The 12,274-nt window shown below is 36.8% G+C and overlaps 1 protein-coding gene across 4 annotated transcripts in view; it reads left to right on the forward strand.

The window, feature by feature from the left end:
- The first annotated feature begins 384 nt into the window (after positions 1-384).
- LOC134813718 (protein AHNAK2-like) overlaps positions 385-12,274 on the forward strand; it is a 38,522-nt gene continuing 26,632 nt past the window's right edge. For 3 of the 4 annotated variants that reach the window (XM_063821581.1, XM_063821582.1, XM_063821583.1), the window contains exon 1: positions 11,730-11,841. In XM_063821581.1, coding sequence (XP_063677651.1) covers positions 11,770-11,841 — 72 coding nt within the window. In that variant the 5' untranslated portion in view covers positions 11,730-11,769. Of the gene's footprint in view, positions 577-1,915; positions 1,998-8,060; positions 8,260-11,725; positions 11,842-12,274 lie in introns of those variants that run through there. The other variant, XM_063821580.1, reaches the window with a different exon arrangement.

A 12,274-nucleotide genomic window follows, 5' to 3' on the forward strand; every position in this document is an offset into this window, starting at 1 on the left:
ACCATCGTGTGTTTAATAGTTTAATTGCTTAGACCGAAACTACCTCAAATTAAATCACAATTCACAGATCATCGGTTGATTTTTACGCTGATGTGAGCCACGTAGATGAAAACCGCTGAATTGACATGATATATAGCAGAATATCTCTTAAAGTAGGCATTAAATACATGTTAATTCATTTAACTTGAACCAAGCTAGTGCTACGATTACAGACACTTGTGTGAATTGGCATTGTAAAAACGTCACCTCACAGTAACTTTAACTCTATCAGCTTCCCGCCAATCAGCCTACAAATAATTCGATAACCCGACTTAAACTATCCTAATATGCATTCTTGGCTCTCATCCCCATTCAAATACCAGACCGTAGTCCGTACGCGTCACACTAGCATGACGTAATTAACCACAATGTAAATATTTGAGATCCTAAGAGTGTGCACTGTGCACCGAATCTATTTTTATTGTTTATAACTCGTGTGTGTTTGTTCACTGGGGCTTCTGTGTGTATCTTGGAAGAGTGTCTCGCTGTACTTTTAAGTGGAGGAACTGTATCTGTTTAATTATTGTATGTTTAACGGTAAGTACATCCTTAATTATTACTTATAGACTAGTTATTATTTAGACTATTTAGACTCTTCCTATTGTTGTTTATAGTTTTGGGCTCTAGTATTGTGTCCTCTAGTTGTGTCCTCTAGTTGTGTCCTCTAGTTGTGTCCTCTAGTTGTGTCCTCTAGTTGTCCTCTAGTTGTCCTCTAGTTGTCCTCTAGTTGTCCTCTAGTTGTGTCCTCTAGTTGTGTCCTCTAGTTGTCCTCTAGTTGTCCTCTAGTTGTGTCCTCTAGTTGTGTCCTCTAGTTGTCCTCTAGTTGTGTTCTCTAGTTGTCCTCTAGTTGTGTCCTCTAGTTGTGTCCTCTAGTTGTGTCCTCTAGTTGTCCTCTAGTTGTGTCCTCTAGTTGTCCTCTAGTTGTGTCCTCTAGTTGTCCTCTAATTGTGTCCTCTAGTTGTCCTCTGTTGTGTCCTCTAGTTGTCCTCTAGTTGTGTCCTCTAGTTGTCCTCTAATTGTGTCCTCTAGTTGTCCTCTAGTTGTGTCCTCTAGTTGTCCTCTAGTTGTAACTTGTATCACATTTGTGGTTTCTTACCAAAAACCCGTTAGTAAATACGAATCTGTGTTCGAGAAATTTTAAAATAATTATGTTCTGATTTATTTTCGTAATACGCCACATTACATGTAAACCGTATATAACAGTTGTATTAATCGAACTCTTATGTCGCGCCAAGCTATAAATCATGGTTTTGTAGCATTTAAAAGGTGAATTCAGTATTGGTTCCATTAGAGATCAAATTTATAATTGCAGGTAACGGGTCACTTTAATATCTCTATATCAGCTAACTTAACTCTCGAGTGAAAAGATCATGGGCCCACAAAATTAGTAAATTCTGATTCTATTTGTCAAAATTCAACACACATTTTATGATCATTTGTGATCCAAATGCGTGGGAGTAAAATAAAATATCGAAATAAAATGTATATTTGGCCGGAGCTATCATCCTCAAGATGATTGTGTAATGTGTATTGTTTGTATATTTAACTACTTTCTCGGATCACCTTATTTGGGCGGGTATATAAAGTGGCCGAGCATAATTATAGGCGCAACTTCGAACAATCATTAATTATTCTTCGAACAATCATTAATTATTATAATCAATTCTTATTCTATTAGTCATACTGACACTTTGAGAATATACAACCTTTTGACTAAGAGTATACTTTGTATACTCTCATACATCAAAACATTTTACCGAACTTTTAACGGACTAATGAACGGAGAAACTATAATTTAGAATCGTCCTAAATTTGTCCTAAAATCCAGTTTCTCGTTTGACAGTGTTTTTATTCTTGCGCTAGCTTATTTCCCCAGATGTTGGCACGGAATGCTTATAGAAGATGATCAGTTCCTGAACCCGAAACTATTATTGACACAATCTTCATCGTAATTTCAAGTATGTACGGTATTTATACCCTCCATGTGGTAGGATGCATGTTGGTGGGATCAGTCTGAAGTGTGGTGATTAATGGTCTTACTGACTTGGCATGCTTTGTAATGATCAGCTATTGTGTTATGATATTTGAGTGTCTTGTTTGTTGGGCCGCTCTCTCCAAAAGTTGGATCGAAACTTTTTGAATCTGTCTCAGCTATACTTCCTCTCTCAACTATGAAATGGTACGAACTTATTGTGTTGTAATTTTATTGTTATTCAGCAATATTGACGGCATTTTAGGTTACAGTTTCTCGTTCGAATAAAACCTAAAAAATCAGCTTATACATCGCGTGGATGATTATACGGTTTAACGTCGAAGCACACAACCTTTTAAAATTCATAGTAGATACATTAGAGACATTAGATACATTAGAGACATTAGATACATTAGAGACATTAGAGACATTATAGACATTAGAGACATTAGAGACATTAGAGACATTAGAGACATTAGAGACATTAGAGACATTAGAGACATTAGAGACATTAGAGACATTAGAGACATTAGAGACATTAGAGACATTAGAGACATTAGAGACATTAGAGACATTAGAGAAAGCAGTGGTATATATAATTGAGAAATATAAAACATCATATAATGAGTTTGCGATCGCTGCATGACTGCATGGGTATTGGGTATGTCTCTATAATTGTCAATTGATACAGGAGAAAGGCAATTTTAGGACGCGAGGAGGATTAGGACTCCTCGAACTATCATATTCTTAACATATATAATTATAAATTATACGTTCCCTCTGCATCATCCTTAATAACTGTAATAGATGTGAGTAATAAGTTTGTTTTATTTGTACCATTATAATATGGTGTAGTGGTGCCTCATGTCCTGTTTATGTTAAATAGTTTCATATTAACAAGTTAACAGGAAGCGATGTGACAGAGCCAATATATTTAATGATGCCATGAGGTGGCCAGTCCCCATTCATCGCAATTCGCAGCCCGCTATAGTTCTACTGCCTCTACTCCTACTATATTAAACTCAAACTGTATTCATAACCTATCATAGTAACCTCTTATTACTTATACCTGCCTAAATATGTCTAACGCAAGCTTATTGTAAGCGAATACATGCAATACAAGCCAGTAACTAGTTATACCTGTCCCTAACCGCTAGACTTAATCACAGCCTTCCTTCTGCTTTTAACTCGTCCTTTTGCCAAAATTACTTAATCCTATTAATTAATGACCATTCTGTTATCTTCCATACCTAGTCTCCCCGACCTGCTTCAAACGGTTCGTCTACAATAAAGGGTTTATCTGGTCTAGGCAGATTGGAAGCATATAGTATATGACATGCAGATAATTCGCTGACGATGAAATCATCAGTTAAAGTCGCTCTAACGTTTGATTTCAGAACGTTAACCTATACTAATATTAATATTATAATATTAATTAAATACTATTGAATAAAGGAAACTCTAACCCATAAAAAGCATAACACTGCTGTCACACCTACTGAATCTTAATTGCCCCACAGAGCATCCCGGTCATAATCAAGCAGATCTAGTTTCTTAAATCTATTTTCATAATCACCACTATATTATGTGTCCTGTGAAGAAACTCATGATACCGACCTTAGTCTATTATAGACTGCATACATATCTCAGTCTCTTTGAGTCTTTGAGCATGACGGCTCATATTCAAGAAATATGCTAGACGCTAATAACCGAATTAATGCAAGTTATATTTGGAGATTTTATCCGGCCTGGGAATGTTGATAATATTAAATTACCAGCGCTGTACCAGGCTATTTCCGGTAGAAATCGAATGTTATCAACATACGGGATTTAGATTTTAGGTGTCCCAGTTGTACATAGGTCTGGGCACTTGTCAGCAATAGCAAGGGTAGCAATAACAAGGGTATAACACGTACCGGGAACGTACCCGTAACCCGGTACGTGCCTTCAATAAAACTGATAATTCTCCGGCATGCAGGTTTTGACTTTGATTCCGACCAAGTTCAAACTAGAGTTCCTGCCACAGTGTAAATCAGGGTAAATGTTATGTTCACACCGGTGACAAGTCAGCGTATTGAGTCGACCAATCATGATTGAGCGTGCAGTCATGTGCATAGTCACGTGCATAGTCAGGTGTCACGTGTGCTTGAGCGCGCGTTACATTGTTTCACGTTCCTCATTCTACCACTGTGATGATGATTCCTGTATCCATAATTCCACTTCCTACACGCGTACAATTCCCTTGTCGGCTGTCACTGCACCTTCACCTTGTCGACGTAGCCAAGTTTGCAAGTTCTCACTGTGATATTATATACATCTTGTTCCTAAATTGGTGATGTCTAATTCTTTAATTCTCGTGTGATGGATGATCACATTGTTAACATTGTTAAAACTGTCTTCGCGCCAGGAAAGGTAAGGTACCTGCGCAACAATTCATTTTTCTTGCCCACGGCCTTCTTCCTGTCGCAAATATTTACACATCCATAATTCCATTTATTATGTTGCATTTATTTTGTTTGTTTGGAGTTTATTGGGTTTTATAGAAACATTAATCACGATCGAATATTTCTTGGGGTATTCGTCCTAGTCATGAGTTATGTTGTATCAACAAAGGAATTATAGGCCATTAAATTCCTTTGTTGATACACTTTGTAAACGTCCCATATTCTTTAATTCGATGTGATTATAGTATACTCTAGGGCCATTGTTTTCTGCATACCACACAGTTTGTACTCAGTTGAGTGATCAAGGCACATGGGTATCAAGGCCTCTGGCCAAGATCGTAAATGAGGGCAGATTTTAGAAACTCAGTTTCTAAGAAACTGAGTTCCCTTTTTATTATGTTCCAATGCTTAGTTCTCAGATATAACTTGTACCCGGTATAATTTATCTCATCGAGTTAAGTCCAATCGAATGTTTGCTTTTTCCCTCTATAACAATTAATTTGAGTTAAAGCCTGATTCGGTAACTCATATTAGTTGTTCGCCATGTATGCATTTGCTCATCCTGGTTCAATAGTCCAGTAAAGATATGATAATCTTTGTTTCGGCAGTATTCTGACTTAGTAGGTTTTGCGTGTTCTCCCTCGTTCCCATGATAGTTTGAACTTCATTAGTTAATGGAGTGGGGGATGTGCATAAAGTACATGTACATAATTGGTACGTGTGTAACTGCAGTAGTCCCAACACTTGTTTGAATATATTATCAGCTGAACCTTTTGTTCTTCAAGTTGACACGTTCCTCATTTAAGTGTGCCTATATTGAGTTTAAAGCGTAGTGAAGTGCACTGTGTAGAACTGGCTTGAAATATAAAATATCATATTCATTGTGTAATTAATAATAATAACAAAAGGTGTTTAAAACACTACTAAAATAACTAATATATAACGGAGGCCTAAATACTAAGATTCAAATACAATTTAAAACCAAGAATACCAGTTTAAACTCTCAAAACTGCACACCGCACTGATACTCTATATCAGTAAATACTAAATATCCTACCCATTAAACTGATATAACGTCCTAGGAACAGAGCTTCTCTAAATCATATTGTGACCTTTGAATTAGCAAGTCTTTAAACCATTTAAAAAATATAAATGTGTGGATTTTAACTGAGGTGGTAGACTGTAGTAAAACATGGGTCCAACAACACTGAAAGATCTTAGCCCAGCACGGGATACTGTGTAAATTTGATTTTCAGTATAATTCCAAACGCTAATTATGTGCTGACGAGGCGTGAGGTAACACTGACTACGTATCTCAGACCCGAGATTGTTAGTTTGTACTTTGCTGAGAATGTTAGAATGTAGTCCCCTATAGCTAGTCCCCTAGCATAGCAAACCAGTGTTTCATTTGTTAATGTTCTAAGAACTTCAGTAAGGATCTTCAGGTTAATTTTCACTCAGGGCTAGGAAGTAGGAAGGTCTGGCAAGCAGTATTGTTCTGGATCGTGGTTGTCAGTCACCAGTCACCGTCTTGTTTGTTTGTTGCTTGCTTATATTTTCTTTATTTAGGTGATAGCGTGGTCCACTGATCTTGTGGTTTAATGGTTACTAATTAGTTGCTTGCCTGTATATTATGGAGTGATTCCAGGCTTGTAATACTGTCGATTATTCTTTTGATTGACAGCTTTACTGTGTTATTCTCAAGACTAGATGTTGATATTTTCTTCTCGATATACAGCACTATCATAACAGCACTATCATAACAGAAACGGTACGTTTAATTGATGCGGTATGGATGGTGGACTCTACAAAACACGTACACTATCGTTTCTCAGTCTAACAAGGAGCGAGATGAGATCGGGGGGACCGCATTCCTTGTTGGTCTAACTCGGCAGCGTGCCATTGTCCTTGCTCTTGCCCTACTAATACCATGATACTGACAAATGTTCAGTAGAATTAGACAGGTTATAAGACAGCGATTTTATCACTATGAGAATTCAGGAACCTTTCGAGGTGTGATGTGAAATTTGATATCAGTTTCAGATCTTTTGGGTTTTTAATCTTAGTTCGGCGTTGCTTTGTGCTCCTTGATGATTTGATCTCAGTTTCAGATCTTTTATTTTGGTTTTTAATCTTTGTTCGGCATTGCTTTGATATGTGCTTCTTGGATAATTTCATTGCTACACCTGTAATTGTACTTAATATCTACTTCATAATACATATTCAATAGAGCTATAAGAGAGGGAGTTTGGAACCGGGAAAATGTTATCAAGTGTGTAAACAATATCTATAACTCCAGTTCCATGACACAAGCAGATTTTTTGTTGCAAGATCTGTAATGTGAAACACGATCCCTGTTTGAAACTCTACCATCTCAAGTTTTAATAAGCTACCTAGATAATTGAAATTTTAGCTCGAAAACAACTTTGTCTCTTTATATCAGTGCCTGGTGTAAGCTTTAGTCACAGTACATACTAATGATCATCGTTAACAATCATTCGCGCGTTACTCGACATTCGACATTCGACTGATTTCCAACTGCTTCATCTTCAGAACGGTGCGGCATACCAGGCTCCATATATTCATTTGCACCTCAAAATGTTCCAATATTTTCGATTCCTAGGGACTTTTTGTCACCGGCTGTTTTATCTTAGCGGTACGGTTCCAGTTAAACGTTTACATTGCGTCTAGCTGTAAATAGCCCCTTGACTGCAGTAAAAACCCGTCCCCGTAATCACACGTTTTCTAAACGCACGACACGCATAACTCCTCATTCGTCGATCGTTAAATTTTTCGAATACCTTAGTAATCAGTATTTACGAGTTGCTGATTTTTTCAAATAGAGTTAACACCAAATCCTGATTGCACACAACGCAAGCATTCCATAGCGATTCTGTCATTGTAGGGGAGTGTGAAGAACAAACTGAAATTATCACACCATATCACCGGCCCTAGCCATGTAAACTCTACTTCATGCATGCTTTTCTCTCATATTCCTACTCTTTCCCAGATTTACTCGGTGCATAAATTAATATCTGGGCAAAATTGATATCTGGCTGTTTGCCAGGAATCCCAAGTTATGTGTTGCAAGCATGATTGTAGAACTATTTATGTGTGTCTGTTTGCTGCTGTTATTATACTAGATAATGTTAATGTGCGCCGCCTCACCATGTTTCAGTGGAGCAGGTCTTTGTCCAGTTAGATTGGTGTAACGGTTGCCTCACCACTGGTGTCCTTGACGTTTGTGGATGTAAATTCCTTACTGTTGTTGAGCTTGTTGGTATATAGTTTACGTCGTCACACGGATCTACATTCTACATATTCTATCAATAGAGCAACGTTAATAGAGATAATATTAAAGTTCAGCGACAGAACCGTGTTGTTAAGTTCAGATCATTCTATGTGGACGGTCAGGGGATTAGTCTATAATTGTCTGTAATTAATTAACCCGATTACAGATGAAGCAGGAAATTAAAGCTCGAGCTCGAGTCCTTTTCACTTTTCTTATATTTTCTATAAAATCTGTATTTATTTGAATGAATAAGCATGGCTTTCTAGGATAAATTATTGCTATAACAACCTCAGCTTCCTATTTTTCATTACAGTTTATCAGATCAGAGGACCACGCTAGTTGAAATTTTGTGAGCCCTGATACAGTGATAGTTACAGTGATAGTTACAGTGGTAGTTACAGTGATAGTTAATCGCTGATAACTTTTCAATCTATATCCAGTGATCTCCAGCTCCTACATCTGATCGCCAGAAAGCTCATCAGTGATGAGCGAGCTTTTTGCGCTTTTTGCCGGCAAGTACTTCATGTTGTAATTTTGTATCTTTTATTTTTATGGCTGAAAACTAATTGCATGTTAGCTAATTAATTAACAATTAATTACGATAGTTAAATTATTTCTTTGCTTTAGTGTCAAGTGAAGGAGCAAAAAGAACCTACTAGAATGATTTCTTTTGCTTTCGTAACCTGTAATAGATAATTTGTTCGTTATACGTATTGATTCGATTATGACGTTGTTATCGAAGAATTAGACTTATGTTACGAATACTGGCTGGGCGGTGAGCCAAATGTTTTTCTGAAACGCGCCACCAATCGATCAGCTTTCAGCATTGACCAGTAAAAATCCAGAATCGATGTCACGTGTCACCTCCTCCTTACAAATCACGTATCACCTCCTCCTTACAAGTCTCTTTTATTTATATATTTTACTTGCGTTTTTGTCTTATAGTTGCTGTGCTCGACCTACAAGTATTACTTAGCATTGTTAATATAGGTAGTGTGGTTAGTGTAGTTATTGTAGGTTATATAATATAAATGTTATATAGCCAATAATCGATGACAAAAGATAGCATAAGATGGTGATCATTGCCTATATTTTATTTCGTTGCAGCTGCCCCCGGCCCCGATCATCTACACTCATAAATGAGACAGATGTTAGGTATATAGCTCTCGCCCTATAAACAGAATCAGAACTGAACTCATAGTTTTAAGGATTTAGATAAGAGAACTTATTTGCTGAACGTAATTTTCTGAAATTCTTTATGCTTCCATGACAATGATCAGTCCAATATCATCATTCCAATACTATATTTTGCTTATTTAGCACTTGCGGACTTTTGCTACAAACTTGCGTAACTCTTATTGCTTTGCTCCCACAAAAACATACGAAAATATTAAATAATGATCCCGCACACGGCTCCTTTTCAGGAACCCCCCGAAAATAATCCCCCATTTGCTATCAAATTAACAAGTTATTTACAAGTTATTTATCTCCCGTTTGCCAGTAATTCAATACACTAACAAAACTTCCCCGCGAATTACCTGTATTATATATTGTGTATGCTGCTGCGTTCCTGCCATTCCAGCTCCAGGTTGTAACGCTGATCATTGTCTGATCATTACCATTTACACTCCTGTACCGCCTCCCTCCTTGTGTAGTACAGGTCCTGTCCCCCTCCCTCCCTTGTGTAGTACAGACTACAGGTCCTGTCCCGCCTCCCTCCTTGTGCAGTACAGTTTTATAAACATTCCCTCTTGTTTTGTTTGGAGTTAGTCTGTCGGGGCATGAGTCGATTTTAGCAGTTGTGGAGTATAACCAATTATGAGACCATGTTTTTATTGCTGCTTCTAACTTCTAAGTGATAACTTCTTTCAGTGATATAGCGGGGTCTTCCATATTCCATAACTGCCCTACGACTGCATGTACACTCTCGTAATCTATCAAACTGCTCACCTGCATCTTTATTTATTGGAAAAAACACATTTCTGTGAGAGAAATTTATTCCGTAATCCGAATGTTCCATCATAATTATACTCAGTAATTCAGGAGACGTGAATATTAGAATGATTAGGGCCATGCTTTTGTCCTAGCGATAAGATAATGGCTGTGTTATTACTTACTTACTAATGAGCGTGTTGCTGTTACCTACCATTATTATTACGGTTCAGAGTTTCGGCTTTGAGGGTGGCCCTGTGCCAGGAGTCACTACCATATTTGGGAATCACGTGCAAGGAGTCCGACGATTTGCGTAAGTAGGCTTGGCCGTGGCGATATCCTGATTATTTTATTGGATTTCGCTGTTCAGATTTTTGTGACTTCTTACTACTCGAAGTTTAATCTCACACCATAACGTTAGTTCCTCCAATTCTGAACCTCAAACTCACCTTAGTTGTTACCACAAACATATTATCTCAAAAGGTTCAAAACTTACCTCAAAATTTATTGAAAGTTTTGCATGATAAGTCAAAAGACAATAACCTTTATCCTAAAAACAAGATTTAAAAAAAACAAAACGGCGGGGTGTCAAGGAAAGAACATGATCCCCAAGTACGCACTACTTATAGAAATAGATACTTGTTTGTGCCGATCTTGATGGATAAAAGAAACGATGGAAATTTGTATATCTAAAACGAATTACCCTTCAGTCAGAATATTGACAGTATGTGTTAATGCATTGCTCCCAGCTCCCCCTCCCTTTCCGTGTAGAAATCACATTTTCCAAACCCCTACCCCAGGATGTATTACGTGATATGTGAATGATTCCTTAGTAAATAATTTTGGATGTTTTCTCGTAGACCTGGTAAGTTACGTTTATTGAATTAAAATTACCCAGATGTAGTGGTAGTGTTTACTCAACATCGCGCCCCGTAATTCAATCATTATTTTAACACTCACTGAACGGACCCTTATCTTAACACGCCACCAGAGTCGAAACTCGAAATCTTTCTAGTTCATTTTCAATTTTTGTTGTCGTTCCCTTGGAAACCATTCTTACCTTTGTGCCCTACTTATTGTTTGTGACTCGTTGCCAGCTGGTCTTGCCTCGGTCGTCGTCCAAACATATGAAAGTGTGTCAGCTAAATCTATGTTCTGATAATATTATGGTAATCCTCTCTGGAGCGTTAGTGACAAACAAATTTAGACTCGAATATTTCTGAATACTGATACATGTTCATATAATTAAAGTTGATGGATCTGTATTGTTAAATAAGAGCTCATTTTACAAATATATTTTACATGCTGTTCATATATACATGAATTTATTGGCACAACATACATATATATATTATATAGTATATTCATGTGTCAATAAATTTTATATACTTGCTCATGTGCCATATATATTTTATAAGGATTTAAATTTTTAGTCATTACACTATTGTATTTGCTTGTTTTAGTGGCTGTGAAATCAGTTATTCATCTTGCAAAGTTTCAGAGTCGTGGTTAACAGCAGCTGATTTGTTTATTTTTATTATTTTATTTGCTATTTTTAATTAATCTTTTCATTCGACCACCACTTGAATCGAGTATTAATTGTCATTTCTTTTATTCAAACTGTTCGTTGTGTAGCAACACTACCTTATATTTATTTTATATGGTAATATCACAATAACTATAGGAACACTACCTTATATAGTAATGTCACTATAGCAACACTACCTTATATGGTAACGTTGCTGTAGCAACACTACCTTATTATATAGCAACGTCACTATAGCAACACTACCTTATTATATGGTAACGTTGCTATAGCAACACTACCTTATTATATAGCAACGTCACTATAGCAACACTACCTTATTATATGGTAACGTTGCTATAGCAACACTACCTTATTATATAGCAACGTCACTATAGCAACACTACCTTATATGGTAGCGTTGCTATAGCAACACTACCTTATTATATGGTAATGTCACTATAATAGCAAGACCACCTTAATCCTTATATGGTCACATCACTAACTTTATCGTTGTGTAGCAAAGAAACAGGTTCGAAGACATGTGGCTACAAGAACAGCAAGGATGAATGCAGACGAAGTTAAGGTCAAATGGCTGAACATACAGAAGCGGAGTTACACAAACTGGATCAATGAGGTGAAATATTTGAGATATTTGAGATATTTGAGATATTTGAGATATTTGAGATATTTGAGATATTTGGCATATTTAACATATTTGACATATTTCAAAGATATTTCATTTTAGTGGACTGTGGAACCATTTAGAATTATCGGTTGGGATCCATGATTAAAATAATAGAGGGGCTCACGGTATTTCACAGTATTTCCACTTGAAACGCTGGCTGGCACTTTGAACATACTTTGACCGTAGTACGTACTCTGACTGTAGAATCGATTAAAAGTGGTCCGGACTCACTCCGGCCGTAATGATTAGATTGATTTTTATAAGTTATGGGTGAACTTATTGAAAATTTCTAAAAACCCGCCAATTATAAATCAGTGCACTATAAGTTTTTGATCACACATTTTGATAATTAGAGATTGAAAGTTCACACTCTTTAAGTCGT

The sequence above is a fragment of the Bolinopsis microptera genome, chromosome 4, assembly GCF_026151205.1.
Source record: "Bolinopsis microptera isolate Bmic1 chromosome 4, MBARI_Bmic_1.0, whole genome shotgun sequence".
In the NCBI taxonomy this organism is placed as follows: Eukaryota; Metazoa; Ctenophora; class Tentaculata; order Lobata; family Bolinopsidae; genus Bolinopsis; species Bolinopsis microptera.